General features: G+C 40.7%; 2 protein-coding genes across 15 annotated transcripts in view; one reads left to right on the forward strand and one right to left on the reverse strand.

The window, feature by feature from the left end:
• CACNB2 (calcium voltage-gated channel auxiliary subunit beta 2) overlaps positions 1-4760 on the forward strand; it is a 384840-nt gene extending 380080 nt beyond the window's left edge. For all 13 annotated transcript variants that reach the window (XM_060659218.3, XM_060659216.3, XM_060659215.3 and 10 more), the window contains 2 exons: positions 156-341; positions 1244-4760. In XM_060659218.3, the coding sequence (XP_060515201.1) occupies positions 156-341; positions 1244-1738 (681 nt within the window). In that variant the 3' untranslated portion in view covers positions 1739-4760. The remainder of the gene's footprint in view (positions 1-155; positions 342-1243) is intronic.
• A 1494-nt stretch (positions 4761-6254) lies between these two features.
• The window catches only part of NSUN6 (NOP2/Sun RNA methyltransferase 6), a 59835-nt gene continuing 47849 nt past the window's right edge, over positions 6255-18240 (reverse strand). For both annotated transcript variants that reach the window (XM_060659226.3, XM_060659227.3), the window contains exons 9-11: positions 12643-12791; positions 9161-9286; positions 6255-7467 (exon numbers count right to left, since the gene is read on the reverse strand). In XM_060659226.3, coding sequence (XP_060515209.2) covers positions 7255-7467; positions 9161-9286; positions 12643-12791 — 488 coding nt within the window. In that variant the 3' untranslated portion in view covers positions 6255-7254. The remainder of the gene's footprint in view (positions 7468-9160; positions 9287-12642; positions 12792-18240) is intronic.

The following is an 18240-nucleotide window of genomic DNA, read 5'->3' on the forward strand; positions in this document are numbered from 1 at the left end:
GGGCAGTCAGCCAGTTAGGTAAGGAGAAAGCAGGAGCACACGAGCAAATACAAAGTGGTGCAGCTCTTGAGCCCCTCCCTCGTGTGAGTGTGTGTGTGAAACTCACCCGGTGCGGGGCTGGCTAAGGGCGCCGCCTGAAGTGTCTGTCTCTGCAGGAGCTGTTTGACGTGATCCTGGACGAGAACCAGCTGGAGGATGCTTGTGAGCACCTTGCCGACTATCTGGAGGCCTACTGGAAGGCCACCCACCCCCCCAGCAGCCATCTCCCCAACCCTCTCCTTAGCCGGACTTTAGCTACTTCGACTCTGCCTACTAGCCCCACTCAAGCCTCTAATTCACAGGTAAGAGGAGCTCTTCCTTACGCCCTAGAAACCGAGCTGCCTTAGGTCACATGGCCGGGATCCACTCCCAGTCGCCCAGCACAGCACTCCTTCCAGTTAGAGCAGCTCCATCCACACTGAGTCTTTTACGGGTACACAGCTCCCACTGAAGACCGTAAACAAACCAGGTAAACAATATACTACAGACGTATATAAACTTTAAAACTCCCTAACTACATGTTCTAGAAGACAAGGATAGAATTTCCTATGCCATCTATATAGCACAACCATGGAATCAGACTGCCTGGGGTCACGTTCCCGCTCCACTGCTTACTCTGCATGTAAGTTTGGATAAGCTCCTCACGTGCCCCTTGCCTCACGAAGACTGATGGCAACCTGTCCCCTACGGCCGCTGCATTAATGAATTAATCCACAAGACAGACTTAGTAAGACAGTACATTCCTCATGCTAAGTGCTGTTGGGAGCACCTGTCATTTTACTTTTTTCCCCTCAATCCAAAGCCAACATCTTAAAGCATTTTTTATCTTCCCGTGTGTATTCAGGTAGAGGTAGTTAAATGTGCACTTGTGTGCAGAAAATCCTTAGGGCCCTGAATCTGATTTGAACTCCAAGAGAACGTATAAAAGGATCCCCTCCCCCCTTCGTTTAGTCATTAAGGGGAAAAAGAAAGTTCCTCCGGATGCTGTTGTGGGCTCTTACAGATTCAAGTCCAGTATAATGTAGTACAAACCTTAGAAATGCCACTGGGTGTTATCAGACGTACGGAGTAACTGAGTAGGTGAGATTTCATTCTAGAAACTTAGAGGGGAATAAACCTGAATGCGTGGGCTTGCTTTTCTGACATGTTAGTTCCTGACGCTCTGGCCTTGGCTCATGCCTGCGCCGCCTTCCTCCCGTGCCAGGGTTCTCAAGGAGATCCGAGGACTGCGCGCTCTGCTCCTGCCCGTTCCGCCTCCCAAGCTGAAGAAGAGCCCTGCCTGGAACCCGTCAAGAAACCCCACCACCGTTCTTCGTCCTCCGCCCAGCACCACAGCCATCGTGGTGGCACGAGTCGAGGCCTCTCCAGGCAGGAGACGTTTGACTCGGAAACGCAGGAGAGTCGAGACTCTGCCTACGTGGAGCCGAAGGAAGACTACCCCCCCGAACACGGGGACCACTACGCCCCACACCGCGACCACAACCACAGAGAGGAGCCCCACGGGAGCAGCGAGCACAGACACAGGGAAGCCCGACACCGTGCCAGGGACCTGGATCGAGAGCAGGACCACGGCGAGTGCAACAGACAGCGCGGCCGGCATAAATCCAAGGATCGCTACTGTGACAAGGACGGAGAAGGCATAGCCCGGAAACGGAACGAGGCTGGGGAGTGGAGCAGGGATGTTTACATCCGCCAGTGACTTCTGCCCTCTTGTGTGTTTGTTCTTTTTTTTTTTTTAAAGTCTTGTATGACACCATCCTCAGACTAAATCTCTGGGGTCTACATTGCAGTCAGATGTGATCTGTCTTGTATACTCTGTATTGCTGTTGCTTGAATAGCAATAGCATGATTGATAAGGAGTATTAATATACCTTTTTTTTCCTTTTGCAAGTGCTACGTAAGTTGGCCTCGTATGGCTGCAGTGCTCCGGTTGTATACTGGACTCTTCAAAAACTGTTTGGGATAGCTGCCACTTGAACAAAATCTGTTGCCACCCCGGTGGCTTTAGTATTTTAAGAAACGTAGTTGATGTTTTCAAAAATGTAGTTAATGTATCCAGCAAGCCAGAATTGGCCCAGATAAAAGTGGAATTTCCTGATTCTCCAGATTTTTAATATGTAGGCACCAGATCTGCATACTCATTTATCCATGGACCACTGTTTCTTGCTTGTACCTCTGGCTGACTAAATTTGGGGACAGATTCAGTCTTGCCTTACACAAAGGGGATCATAAAGTTAGAATCTATTTTCTATGTACTAGTACTGTGTACTGTATAGTTTGTAAATGTTATTTCTGCAAACACCTTCTTATGATAATTATATATATAATATATAAATATATATATATATATATCAGTTTGATCACACTATTTTAGAGTCTTAATGCCAAGTCAGCAGATTTGCTTTATGAATTACAGGGACTAGAGATGCCCACCTTCAGGAAATTTGTTATATCGTCTAGACACCTACCCCCGTTCTCGTAGAAAGTCTGTACATACTGTAAATACGCGTGATTGCTTGACTTGAAAAGGTTTGATTTCTGAATGTTTTACCATCCTTGTAAGTTTATAACTTTGACCATAAATTATGGTAAATATAACCAAACTCCAAAGGTTGTTCTAATCCATGCAGTTCACACCGATTGTGACAAACACGTTCTGAGTAGTTAGTGTCTTATGTCGCTGCACTGGACTTGACGAGCCGGACCTCTCTGTGTGCAAGTGCGTCTGTGTGTAAGAGCGGTACGAGTGTGCACGAGTGACTGAGATGGACCCGAGTGCTGAAGACTCGAGACTGATGACCTAGAATTCTACCCACCTGGCTTTGTATTTAATTGTGTTACGTGTCGCTTTAATAATCCGTTGAGCAGTCAGGGAATGTGAGGAAGCTCGCTGCCAAAGGTGACTAGGAAGGCATCCATGTGCTGGCTCCTTGTGTTTGCTCCTAGAGTAAGAACACAGGCAACTTTTAACTGTGAGTGTTTCACTGGAAATGTACAATCTTTGTGTGTTTGAGTATTTGTTTTAGTGAGAAATGTTTACACAGCTTGTAGAATTATTTCGTGGGAAAATAAATTTTTCTAACTTCTCCCACCTCCTTTTCTAAACCTTGCCTATCGTTCCTGTGGTCTCTCTCCCCCAGATTTACCCTTCATTCTGTTCCTTACCACCAACCCCAACACGTCCAGTGTCCGTCAAAACCCAGAAGTGCTTCTTACAACCAAAGTTTCTGCTCTTCAGAAGTAATCAGGGCAAAATGAGGGGACTTGAAGTGAACAAAACATTAAGAATATCTTCCTATGTTAGACACCTGCTCTGAAGGGGAGCCCGGAAGATGCTGTTCTCCACGCGTCAAAGATAGCACTGTCAGCAGCTCACAGTGTGGTTGCCACGCTAAGGCTAAAACCTTCTCCGTGTCACTTATGTGTCCACTTTGTCCAGTTATGACTGGACAGGTAAGACAGTATTAGGTGTGCAAGTACCTAGCACCTGAAGTTTGTCCCTGGAAAAGGCCCATCTATAATTGCCTAACTTCAGATCTACACGTTGTAAAATTATTATTAAGTGGGTTCATCTAGTTTTGTTCTGCTTCTTTGATTATTCCAGGTTCTTGCCAAATATTCTTGGAGCTTTATATGTAAAACTGTTTCACATTTAACTCCTTATTTCCCTCCCTGCACAAAAAAACTCAGTTTTACAAATGAGTTACACTTTAAGGGTTTTACCCGCTAATGGAAGAAACATTTTCCTCAGAATTAATCTTTTTGTTAATTAGCTCTGTACTGTTGACAAATTTATTTACTGAAGATAAAAACGGGAGTCGTAAACATTTTTGATGTAAAATATCCGTATCATTGGGAAACCATATTCCAGTTACAGTTACCTGTATAAAATATTTCTGAGCTTTCATCCCGGTTAATGACTTTGGAATATTTAAATTCTTGAAATATAACTGGTATTTATCTTACTTGCTGCTACCACTAATCTTTCAACGAGTCATGCCAACAGATTCCGGTTTTAAAATTTGTATCTGGATTCTTAATTTTTCACTTTACTGTGAAACATAGTAGTCCAAATCAGAGTATTCCTCAAAAGAACTATATTGCAAGATTTGACATGAACATCTATATGTGTGTAAACAGTGTGTTCTAAATTTGTAAATGAAGAAATAATCCCAAGGGCAATGGGAGATTTACTGACTTGTGGAATGTAAAATTAGTCTCTTCACTCAGCAAAGGCTTAATCTTAACCTACTCAGTTGTAGAATCATGATCTTTGTAGTCGACCTAGAAAATGCTGGAAATGTCCTTAATAGTTCTGTGTTTTATTGTCAAATCCGTTTCAGTTTTTCCTATGCTCTTTCTCTACTGCTCATTTAAGTTACTGTTACAAAAAGGTGCTGCTAAATGTAGGATGTCTTAGTCATACTGTACTTTGGGACAATGCCACATTTTTAACATGGTCTGCTATGCATTCCTGTTAAACATTCACTGTCAGCTACACTGAACTGTTCAACAAATCTGGTTTAAAGTCATTCATATAAAACAAATAAAGAGCTGGCTTTCTGCACTGTTTACTAGTAGAAGTATTAATTGCCATCTTAGGGATGATTCTGATAGCTGAGAATACGTCCTGTTTTCAACACCAGTGCCCACTTGTGGAGCAGCTCTCTCAACGGCAACGCTAATCACTGACGTTACTTTAGCGACGTTCCCATGATGTCGGATAAAATGATCACGTGCAGTAGGTAAAGATCCTTTAAGATCGAGCAGAGTAATCTTTCTCCTACATTAGTTTTACATGTGTGGCAATTCTTGATTCAGATTGTTTTTATTATTCTTTCGTTTTTAAAATGAAGATCCATCTTGATGTCAAACTTAAATCCTCACCCTCATCCCTCTGCTCAATGATACAATGCTACTAGTCTTGGACACTAATCTTATTTCTATGTCAAGGGTCACACTGTTGGAGAAAACAGCCACTAGATCGTTCTGGGTCAATTATTTAATTCTGGCTAAATTGTATTTTCAACTACTTGTACTTCACTTTACGATTTAAAGTAAACTATGGCACAGGGTTTTGAAGTAAAATGTACTCACTGTTAAACTGAAATGTTTTTGTTTCACAAGAATATGTTAACCCTAAGTATGTTAAGAGATAATATATTAATTGTCCTCCACATTTCCCAGATTTTTTACCCTTTTGTTCTATTTTTTTCTCAAACTTAAGTCCTTTAAATGTGTTTTATTTTCCAATTTGCCCTACTTTTTGAAGGAAAGAAACCCACTGAAACTGTCTATGTCAAAGCAACAATTTTTAACAATATTCTTTGTCCTGCTGTTTTTAATATGCAAATATTTTTCATCAGTTTTGCCTGCATTGTTTGTATTTTGACATTTGTCAGTGTTAATCAACAGTTTACATGTTTACTGCTGGACTCCCGGTCTGTGATTTTCATCCCAGCTTAGCACAAAAGGCTTGGCAGAAAGCAGGGGAAGAAATGGATTTTTTTAAAACACACCGGAAGTCTGGAGAAATGTGGTGAGCTCTAGAGACAGAAGCGCCACAGGTAAACGTGTTTCTCTTTAGTCCAACGACATCTACTGGATAAAAGGCAGAATGAAGGATATAACGAAGTCAGTCACACATTTGAATCTTATGGAGCTTGAAATATCTTTTCCCCCATTAAATAAGCATGTGTTGATGATCTGCTCTAAAGCAGCGACAGAAAAAACAGGGTTCTTGCCTCCAAGACTTTCCCAAGCATGGGGGGAGGGGTAAAGGGCATGGCCAGTAAACTAAGAGCGAGTGTGTTAAGTACCATGACAGCAGCAGAAGTAGGTCCTAGGGATATATGGAAAGACAGAAATGCCTAAGCCAACCTCGGAGAAGGATATTCAAGAAAGGCTTCTTCAAAGAGGCCTGCTGAAGAGCTTACCTGATCCAAGAGACCTTGCAATCTTGATGTACACAATAGATGGAAGAAATTCTGAACAGAAACCTAGGAGGGAAAAAAAGGAAACTATCAGGTAGTTGTTCCCAGTTGTCCACCTTGTATGCCCAAGGCTGAGAAATTCTGAGATGATTCAAAAGGAAGTTAACAAAACATTTAGATGTATTTAATACTGTATAAGGGCTGGGTATTGAGTACTTAAATATATCTTCTCTAAAAAGCAATAGGATGAAGCAAGCCTAAGGTTATAATTAATTTTTAGTAAGAGCAGTCACATTGCTGCTAACAGTGGCATGTCTGGTCACTTTTAGGGGATGTTCTGGATTTTGCTGGATTCCAGATTTGATCATGAGGTGCCCTTTTTTTGTCTTCATCTACCATACTCACAGTTGCTTTGTCTGATGTTGGGAGTTCTGTGAATGTGTTGTTCAACAGAACACCAAAGCTTGGCTCTAAGGGTCAAGCCAGTTCCCACAGTTATCACAATAACTTGCAGAACAGGTATTCCAGGGGATGATGAAAGGTAGTACCCAAACTGTGGAATACTCTCATAATTTTAATCTACAGAGTGAAGAAAACATTGTAGTTTTCAGTTTAAAAGCATGAAAAAAAAAAAAAAAAGAACATGGTGAAGACACACTACCATTTAGGAGAGGTCCAGATTTCATTTCAAAGAGTTGACTGATCAAATAGTAAGCAGAAAACCTCAGATAAAATGCTCACCTCAGTTATGAGTACATGAAAAGCATTATAGTTCCCAGGCCCTGAATTTTTAGAAAACTACCACCCCTTAGGAACTCTCAAGAACAAAACACTACTTTTTATCAAATTAAGTATTACTCATTTTATTTCTCTTGTTATAATCACAGATTTTAACATTAAAAATGATTTGTATTCTTCATACATTAAAACACAAAACCCCAAATGAAAATATGCTCCAGATATCTGTAGGCATCTCATTTTCTTTATACTGTGCTAAATTCTTAAGAAAAAGCATATTTTAAACACAAAATATAATCTTGTACCACCCCCCAACTACCTCCTCCGTGAAGCGGTCTCTTAAGCCTCTTGCTCCCTGGTACAACAGCTGGCAGCCTTTTCTGTTTCCTTAGCAACTATGTCATCAATCACCAGGCCTGACAACAGTTTGATTAAAAAAAAACAAAAACAAAAAACACAAAAAAACGGAGGCAGGAAAGGAAGGAAGGAAGAAAACCAAACAAAACCATAGAGCTAATGTTTGGAACTTTCGTTTCTATGGATCCTACGTGCTTTTGCATTTTATGAATTTTGCAATAAAAAAACCTATACAATCTTTATTTGCCAGCCAAATCATGTCTTCTATTCTGGCATCTCCGAGAGAAGCAATGTCAGTGTCCCGAACTGGCACAACAGATGGATCAAATCGCTGCAGCTGTTTCAATTGTTCAAATGATAGGCCGGCTCCCATCATTCCTTCTCCTCCAATCTGCGGTTCCTGTGTGGAGAAAGGGAAAAAAATACGAATATCCTATAATTAGTAAATGTGCCTGTGTACAATTTAAAAGACAAAATTGAGGTATAAGTACCACCACTTCCAAAAATAGATAAATGTTATCTCTGTGGAATATACGTGCGGCTTTTCTCGGTGGTAACAAATGGTCACCTGATGAATGACTATCTGTTAGGACCCATCTGCTCATCAAGTACTGCAGCTTTGCCACATTTTAGCTGTATGTATTTTTTTTTTAATGTTTATTTTTGAGAGAGAGGAAGAGAGACAGTGCGCGAGCAGGAGAGGGAGACACAGAATCCGAAGCAGCTCCAGGCTCTGAGCTGTCGGCACAGAGTCCAACGCGGGGCTCGAACTCAGCAACCATGAGATCATGGCCTGAGCCGAAGTCGGACGCTTAACTGACTGAGCCGCCCAGGCAGCCCTGGCTGTGTGGTGTTAAGCAAGTCCTGTCTCCTCATCTACGAAACAGATCAAGTACTCAGTTCGAAGACTTCAAGAAGGTGGTGGTATGCCCGGCATACAGTGGCCAGTCAGTGAAACATCATTATCAACAACAGTAATAAATACAAATTCAGCTTTATCATCACATTCCCCAAAGCGGACCTAAAGGTGCCTTTCTCTGACCCACACCAATTGGATGATAAAAGTCTTCTATTGTTTTTAAATGTACTAGAACAATTATTACAAAGAGATAAAGTAAGACTGTGTCAGTTGGTTTAGAAAACAGAATCATAAGGAACTGAGTGATATGTGTGAACCATGACCGTAAAAGATGGACAGTCCTAACTTCAGTCACCAATGCACAAACGTTTGCGTACTACTGAAAACCTATCGTTTATTAACTCCTGGGCAGAAAGTTTCTCTCTCTTCTAGGTATATATTGAGTGTTGTCTATACATACACACACACACATAAAATTCAAGTGAATTCTGAAGTCTTCCTTTCCTCTACAAAGCAGTTAACTTCTGAGTCTAGAAACCATCTCTCAATTTTTATTCATATATCCCAATTACCTACTAGAATTCTGTACAGGAAGGTTACTGAGGTTAGATGTTCAATGTATCTAATTGAATGTGAGTATTGTTACATATTTAAATTGATCTCAAACATCACAAGGTAAACATACTCACAATATAGTTTTGATAAAAACCGAAAACAGGTCAAATAAAGTGTAAGAAAACTTTTAAAATGTTACATATTTTATGTAACAAATTGTGAAGAAGCAATAATCCTGAACCATTTTCTCCCCTCCGCTAGTCTTCTGATATCCCAGTTATTACAGCTTATTTGATTGAGAAAAAAAATGCTCAACATACTCCATACCAGCAAAATGTAGGACCAGGAGAGGAAAGGAATAAACAACTCTTTAGGAAAAAAAGGTCTGCATAAAGTGAACAAGAGCCACAGGTGAAAGAAACCTGTAACACAAGTACACCTGAGCTCTGTGGCATTTTAACACAACGGCAAAGAATGAAGACGGGGAAAAATGCTGGGACGTGGAAATTCTCTGTTCATGTCAAATGGATCTCACTGGAGGAACATGCTTGTCTATTGCAGTATTTGTTTCTGAAGTTTCGCTGGACACATTTTTTCATATGACAACCTCGTGTTTATCGCCACACTCATGATTCTGTGACTTGTCACATTACACAGAGAAAACCGAACTCACTCATACCTGGGGCTGAAGCTGGAGGCAAGGAAAGGTTGCGAGGGCCCAGGCAACCTGTTCTTCGTTTTCCGCCAGTGTGATGGTGCACGTGCTGTAAACCAGCACGCCCCCCGGCTTCAGCAGCTCAACTGCCTAAACAAACATGTGATCAGACTACGGGTGTACCACAAGGCAAAATCAACATTTTACAGGATTTTATATCTGTAGGACACCTTTCACGTGTTTGGGATAAATGTTCTGTATGATCAAGACTCACTCTCTGAGTCGAGTGTTCCAGCCCAGGTGCATTTCGCGCTCTTGGAACTGTTAGTGCGCTGAAACCAAGACTTTCCTAAATGTAAGCAATCACTTTCACTACTTTAGATACCCCTTTTTATGCCCCAAATCACACATGTACACTTTGTAAGCCATCCTCCTTTCTGAACTCTGTAGTCATGTATTCAATCGCCTTCTCCATTTGTCTACTATCGAATTTGACGTGTCTCAAACTGAACACCTGTCTTCCAAGACCTTTTAGAGAAGTGCTATTTTCAGGCCCCCAACCGGAGATGATCTTTTACGCCTCTCTTTCTCCTGCACTCCCATCCGCTAGCAAATCCCATTGGCTCTACCTTTAAAATATATCCAGAGTTTGGCCACCTCCCCTGCCATCATTCTGGTCCAAGCTACACCGTCTTTCGCCTCCTTCTCAGCCCACCTGCTTCCTTGTCTGCCCTCCTACAATCATCTCCAGACAGCAGCCGGAGAGCAGTGTTTTTAAAACTCGTCACTTCTCAGCTCAAAACCCTTCAAATGTCTCGACTTATCACTCGTGGTCCAAGCCCAGGTCCTTACGGTGGCTTTCAAAGCCCTACACAGAGCAGGCCTCTGGCTGCCCTTCTGACACGCCTCGCCCACTCTGCTTTAGCAACACTGGCCTCTGCTGTTCCGGAACACACAGGGCACAGGCCCACCTCAAGATCTGTGCACAGGCTTGGAAACTCTTCTAATTCTCTGCATTGCTTCCTCACAATCTTATCTCTGTGTATATGTCACCTTTCCAGGACTGCCCTCCCTGACCATCCCAGGTAAAACTACAACTACTCAAATCCAGCAATCCTACCTTCCCTTCTTTAGTCTGCTCTGTTACTATACATAATAACTTACGCATCTGTTTATATCTTCCTCCCCATTTGGAATAGACACTCCATGAATAAGGCAGGGGTTGTCATTCTTTCACGGCTATATTGATAGCACCCAGAACAGTCCATATTGTGGTATGGTCAGGTGCTCAATGAATATTTGTCCAGTAAATAAATGAATCACGAAATAAGGTGTTAATAAGAAAATTAATTTTTCCCAAATAACTAAAAACCGTATCTTTTCAAACTCCTAGATATTTAAAAACATTAAAAAATTTTTTTTAATGTTTATTTATTTTTGAGAAAGAGACAGAGCAAGAGACAATGAGCGGAGGGGCAGAGAGAGAGAGGGAGACCCAGAATCTGAAGCAGGCTCCAGGCTCCGAGCTGTCAGCACAGAGCCCGACACGGGACTCAAACCAACGAGCCGTGAGATCATGACCTGAACCAAAGTTGGACGCTTAACTCAGTCACTCAGGTGCCCCAATATTTAAAAACATTTTAATGAAAGTCTTTAAAATACATCCTATACATAGTATACTATTACACACACACACACACACACACACACACACACACACTATATGCCATCTGGTATTTATGAGTATGAATAAACTATATAATAATATATACCATCTATACTACATATATGTATTTTTATTACATATAGTATATATTTGTGCCTTCTTAACTAGAGTATGCTGATGAAAATTTAAACTGTGTAAATGTGTGCCAGTTACTGTTTTAAGCATTTTACATGGATTTTCTCAATTTACTTACAACCATGAGGCATAGTTACTATCTCCAACGAGGTGACCCTATCAGGTGGATTTATAGTCCCCATTTCTCATATAAAGAAAACAATGTACCTAAAGTCACTCATGTGGAAGCTGCACAGTTCCAAACAAGATAGTGTCTGATTATAAAGTCCACGTTCTCCATCAACACAACTCCGCACTGAACGGCAAATGTGCTATATTCTCAACTCTCTCTCGTAGCTATTCCTTTTCAATGAGATCACTGCATCTACTCCTAAGAAACCTTTTAAAATGTTCTTTCTGCTTTGACCTAAAAAAGAACAAAAAGCCCAGTCTTTTAAAACAGTGTCTTAATTGTACCCTCAACTCAGAGTGGGTTTCAACCATAAGTAAAGCTTCCTTTTTGCTGTCTGCTGTTTTAACTTCCAGGATGTGCTCCTTGAAGACTGAAGAAAAAGTTAAATAATCTACCCTGAGTGCCACCTCTGGGTATAAAAGGAGATACTAGAGAGATGAGCAGAAACATGCTCAAAGGTAACTTTAGAGACTGCATAATCACAGGTACCCATTTGCTGCAGCCTATGTATTTATAACTGCACGGCCGAGAGAAAATAACAAAGTCATCTTTGATCAAATGCTCTCTACATTCTGCGAAATCCACCGAATCACGTTCGCAAGCCAGAAAGAAATCCTCAAATGTTCTATTTGGGTTTCTCTTGAAACGTGCTAGAGACCAGTGAAATTAGCCAAGCTTTTACGGTTCTTCTATATTCTACACTGAATGGTCACTTCTCATTTTTATTGATGTGTTTCCCTTCTCCTGGACTCTTCCCATTTCTGATACACTACCGAAGATGATCCAGGAACCCTATAAAAAAAAGAGTAACTCATTTATGTCCCATTCTTTACACATCAGTTAGCAACTATGATGTTAACAACTCAGTGACTTCTTAAGATGTATCAGAAGGTTGGAGACCCATTAAATGTGTCAGTGAAGAAATTCTGCCTCTGCCTGTAATAAAGAGTGATCAACACAAATGAAAGCTTCATTATTTAAACTAGGTTTTCTCTGTCCTTTTCCATGTGATAAAGCAACATAAAACTTGACATTTTAACCATTTGTAAGCGTACAGTTCAGTGGCATTAAGTACATTCATACTGTCTGCACCCATCACCATCACCCATCTCCAGAACTTTTCAGTTTCCCAAATGCGAACTCTGTACCCATTTTAAACACTAATTCCCCATCCCTCCAGCCCCTGGTAATCTTTCTTCTACTTTCTATCTCTAAGAATGTTCCTATTCTAGTTACCTCATAGAAATGGAAACAGACAGTATTTGTCTTTCTGTGTCTGGCTTATACCACTCGGCCTAAGTTCCCAAAGTTCATTCATGTTGTGCCAGAATTTCCTTCCTGTGGAGAGCTGAGTAATATTCTATTATATGTGTACACATTTTCTTATCCATTCACCTGTTGACAGACAAGTGGGTCGTTTCCCTGTTTTGGTTATTGTGAGAAATGCTGCTATGAACACTGCTTCTCGGTCTTTGAAACATCAAAGTAGCGAAGGTCAACTTTTTTTTTTCACATCAAAGTATCATCACCTACCACAGTAAAGAGTTTTCTCTGTAATGGCTGATATGATGTCACTTCTTTCAAAGTCCAAGAACAAGCCATGTTTGGCCTCTGTCCCATTCCACTGCACGGTGCATCAAGAAGAATTCGGTCAAAAGATTCTCGTAAGAATGGAGGTTTTCCTGTGAAGAGAATTATAAACATACTTGTTATGTGCCTATAGGTGTAGAATAGAAAACTCCCGACATAGGGGTGCCTGGGTGACTTAAGTCTGATGAGCGTCCGACTTCGGCTCAGGTCATGATCTCAAAGCTTGTGAGTTCGAGCCCCGTGTCAGGCTCTCTGCTCTCAGCACAGAGCCCACTTCGATCCTCTGTCTTCCTCTCTCTCTCTGCCCCTCTCCTGCTCGTGCTCTCTCTCAAAATATATATATTTAAATAAAAAAAAGAAAACTCCTGAGATAGAACCAATTATCAGAAATTTAAAATCATCATCTAGACTACAAAGAAAAACAATTTCTCCTTTCAAGTAGCTGGTAAAACTAATTCTGACATATGTAAAATGGTTAACAATGTAATTATTATAATTGAGGGTTATTCTGTTGATACAGTGCAAATTAAGGCCTAATCATATGAGACTTTGTATCCCCAATGTCACAAGCCACAATTCATCCGAGCGAGGACCTGGAATTCATTCTAGTCATACTGAGAGCGGACACTTCTCTCGGCAATCCCTACTGCAGACAGCCCCCCAAAACAAGAATACCTGTTAGGTTCTAGTCAAATATACTGGTTCTGAGGTTCCTCACTCTCCTCGCTTTCGTGGCCATCAGCAAGGCTATGCTCTAGAGTATCTCCTTGTATCACATGAATAATTTTCTCCGCTCCGACTTCTGAGTTATTTAGTGTTACTGGAGAAAATCATGAAACCGGTCTGTTTATATATTTCTGCTATTTAATAACTGCAAGATATTGCTGCTGACTGCCCTCACAGGAAGCCAGCTGACTGCCCACGGGAACCACAGCAATGTTCTGAGAACCACAAGATCACCTGCTTTTCTCTGACTGCACAACTGTCATACGTGAGCTCTTATCAATTTAACTCATCTCCACCTATAACCATCCCTGCATTCTCACCCACAGTCTCAGAAGATCTTCTCAAAGTAAACAATTATTTTTAAGGTTTTTGGTACATACTGAAAAAATGCTCCAGAAAGATTATAGCAATTTACACTTTCATTACGATTATACTCATTCTCCTAAAAATCTTCATCAAAGAAGTTATTATTATTGTTGTTGTTGTTTCATTGGCCATTTCTATTTTTCCTTTATATGGTCACCTTTCTTGTTTTGTCCTTTTTCTACTTAGACTGTTGACTTTTTCTTACTGATCAGAAGAGCTATAGGGGTAGTAGCTGCTTTCTGCACATGATTAGCTCCAGGATGCTTCGATGATCTCCTTTTGCTTTTCCAGCTCTCCAACATCGATTTAACACGTTCCTTACACTATTTTTTTATACCAAATTGTCTCTCTTAGAAAACCAAAAACTCTCCCACAGCTACCTACATCTCTTGAATAAACTCCTTACACTAACAAATAAAGACCTCTTCTCTAGCTTCTCGACTACTCCATGTACTTCCCTAGCTACCTTTCTCAGTACTCAGCCACATTCACCAATGTTAAAAAAAAAAAACAAACCAAAAAACCCACATCACTTTGTTACCCAAAAACGTCATGAGCTTTGCTATTTCCATGCTTCTGCTAATTCTATTTTCCCGAGATGCCCCAGCACTCATTTCCACTTGTCAAAATGCTATCTACCCTTTCAAGCCCTAACAAATGTCACCTCCTCAACCTAAACTCTTTTTTCTATTGTCCCTAGAAGAAGTAATCCATTCCTCTGAGTTGCCATAGCATTAGGTGTCTTTTGGATGTATATATATTTTTTTCCTGAGAGAGGGAGAGCAGGTGAGCGTATGAGCAGGGAAGAGATGTAGAGGGAGAAGGAGAGAATCTTAAGCAGGCTCCATGCTTGGCACAGACCTCAACATGGGACTCGATCCCATGACCCTGGGATCGTGACCTGAGCTGCAATCAAGAGTTGAGTGAGCCACGCAGGCACCCCTTGGATGTAGAGTCTCATACACACTAGCGTTCAAGTGTTACTTCCATCTAGACACTGAAAATTCCTAAAAAACAGGACAAGCAAGCCCACAAGATACCTTTGTATGGACTAGAATTAAGGTATGCGTATCTCTAGGTTAACATAGTTCTGCACCATGATAAACAGAGCACAGGCTGGCCTTCAGCCCCTCAACATATCCCCCAGCCAGGCACCCTTGTACAGAGCAGAAGCAAATGCCATGGCCTTGACAGGGATAGGGACAATGCCAACTCACTGAACTCACTGTTCTTAATAAGTACCATTTTCACAGAAAGCAGTGGGTAATTATACAAAAATTGAGACAGTCCTAAAAATATTCTAGACCTGTCTTAGATGAGACTAAGATCACCAAATGACCACAAAGATACCTGGTACAAGAGAAATCTCTCTTGTTCAAAAGTAGAAAGCCATGAAATGAACATTTAAGGCTTGTATGCAGTTTAGGAGTACCCAAATTTTTATTTATCCAAAGCTTTTCCTCAATATATATTCTTAGAACAACCTTCAGTGATTTCTAAAACTGCATTCGTTTGGAGTGGTGTATAATTTAGGAGCAATTTTATGATGGAAACAATAAGACTGGGACAACATTTGGAATGAGGGGATACAGACCTTCTCCCCGGTGCAAGAATTATAACTAGTAAAAACTGTAACAAAAGCGAAAACCACCATTTAAAGTCTCTAGAAAATGCCTGGGACATACATCAAATGAAGAAACGCTTATTAAAGAAAATCTAAGAAATGTGAGTATCTGTGGTATCTGAGCCACGATCCACTCACACACACTCTCTCTCAAAAAATTAACATTAAAAATTATAAAATAAAATCACCTTAGTATGCAACATAAGAATTTTAATCATATTAATTCAATTTACGGAGCAGGTAAAAGTCACCCTGAAGTAAACTGGAAGAATTATTGATTTTGTGCTCTTTCATTTTTCAAGTCAGTATTTATTCCATGTCCAGTTAACAATTTTTGTGCATATAAATTTATGCACTAGGAATACAAATTATTTAAAACTGTGAAAAAATTATATTTTCCAAAGATAGCTATGACAATACCTTCCATCCCACATGCCCTTCAATTTGACATTGACTCTTCTCCCACAAGAGGTGGGGTCTAATGTTCCTTTTCTTTTATTGTGGACAAGAGCAGAACTGATACTACATGACTTCTGGACTAAGTCATAAAAGGTTGATACAGCTTCTGCCTGGGGCTCTTAGGACACTCATTCTCAGAACCTAAGCCACTTGGTCTGAGAAAGCCCAGTCGGTACACATGGGAGAGGCCACGTGTAGGTCCTATCTGAGAACCACCATCAACCTCCAGACATACACGTGACAGAGAAAGCTTTTGAGATGACGCTTCCCTCAGGTACCCAGTGACTGCTAATTGTGTCAGATACTCAAAGTGAGAACCACTCAGAGGTCCCAGTCATTCCCTCAAACTGTGAGAAATAATAATAAGATCACTGTTAGGTCACTAAGTGATGAAATGATTCATCAGCAGTTCATACCCAGAACTGTTTAAAAATCAAAACCACCCTGCAACTTGACATCAGTGCATGGTTAAGAAGCCACTGAATCAACTTCTTGCCACCTTATACTACACACCTCACTCATCCGCTCAGAGTCTGTCTTTCAACTTAAAAAGAAAAGAAAAATTTTATTAACTAAAAGGAACTCAGAAAACACGGGGGGGGGGGTGTTGTTAAATGGCAGAATAGGAAGATCTTGAGCTCACCTTATACCACAGACACTAAACCAACAACCGTATCTACTGCAACCGATTCGGAAAGTCTGAAGATTGGGAGAAGAGAGTCACAGAGAGAAGGCCATATCAGAAAGGGTAAGAGGGGTGGAGACAAGGTCAATAACCAAACTCCTCGTGTGAAAAACCACAAAAGGAAGGGACATCACAAACATAGAGGAGTGAGTGGATCAGGACCCACAGCAGGCAACCTCAGTCCTGGGCACTTACTGGGAACATGAGTCTTCACGATATCTGGCTTTGAAAATCAGCAGAGCCTAAAAATGGGAGCTCTGACAATCAGGCGATATCAGTTGATTTTTCAAGAGAAACTCTGCAGCCCAGAAGGATGCCTTCAAAGTGCTGAAAGGAAAAACCTACAACCCAAAATACTCTACCCGGCAAAGTTATTTTGAAGCAGAAATGAAGGAGAGATAAAGAGTTTCCCGGACAAGCAAAAGTTAAAAGAGTTTATCACCACTAAACCAGCCTTATAAGAACTGTTAAAAGGAATTCCTTAAGAGGTAAGAAAAGCCTGTAACTAGAAGAAAAATATAAAAGGAAAAAAACTTCACTGGTAAAAGCAAACATAGAGTGACCATAGTAAATTAAGCACTTATAAAGCTAGTATGGAGGCTAAAACATTAATGTTGGGAAATCACATACATCTACCAAAATCAGTCAAGGAATATACAAAATAAAAAGACATAAATATGATATCATATACATAAAATGAAAGGGGAGTCAAAATTTATGCTTTTAGAATGTGTTCAAGGGACGCCTGGATGGCTCAGTTGGTTGAGTGCCTGACTCTTGATTTCAGCTCAGGTCATGCATGATCCCTGGGGATACGGGATCGAGCCCTGAATCTGGCTTCACACTAAGCATGGAGTCTATCCCCTCCACCACCACCCCCCCCCCCCGACTCATGCTTTTTTTTTTAATTTTATTTTTTATTTTTTAAAATTTACATCCAAATTAGTTAGCAAATAGTGAAACAATGATTTCAGGAGTAGATTCCTTAATGCCCCTTAACCATTTAGCCTCTCCCCCTTCCCACAACCCCTCCAGTAACCCTCAGTTTGTTCTCCATCTTTATGAGTCTCTTCTGTTTTGTCCCCCTCCCTGTTTTTATATTATTTTGGCTTCCCTTATGTTCATCTGTTTTGTTTCTTAAAGTCCTCATATGAGTGAAGTCATATGATTTTTGTCTTTTTCTGACTAATTTCATTTAACATAATACCCTCCAGTTCCATCCACGTATTTGCAAATGGCAAGATTTCATTCTTTTTGATTGCCAAGTAATACACCATTGTATATATATATACCATATCTTCTTTATCCATTCATCCATCGATGGACATTTGGGCTCTTTCCATACTTTGGCTATTGTTGATCGTGCTGCTATAAACATGGGGGTGCATGTGTGCCTTTGAAACAGCACACCTGTATCACGTGGATAAATGCCTACTAGTGCAATTGCTGGGTCGTAGGGTAGTTCTATTTTTAGTTTTTTGAGGAACCTTCATACTGTTTTCCAGAGTGGCTGCACCAGCTTGCATTGCCACCAACAATGCAAAAGAGATCCTCTTTCTCCGCATCCGTGCCAACATCTGTTGTTGCCTGAGTTGTTAATGTTAGCCATTCTGACAGGTGTAGTGATATCTCATTGTGGTTTTGATTTGTACTTCCTTGATGATGAGTGATGCTGAGCATT

Source organism: Panthera onca, chromosome B4 (assembly GCF_046562875.1).
Source record: "Panthera onca isolate mPanOnc1 chromosome B4, mPanOnc1 haplotype 2, whole genome shotgun sequence".
Lineage (NCBI taxonomy): Eukaryota > Metazoa > Chordata > Mammalia > Carnivora > Felidae > Panthera > Panthera onca.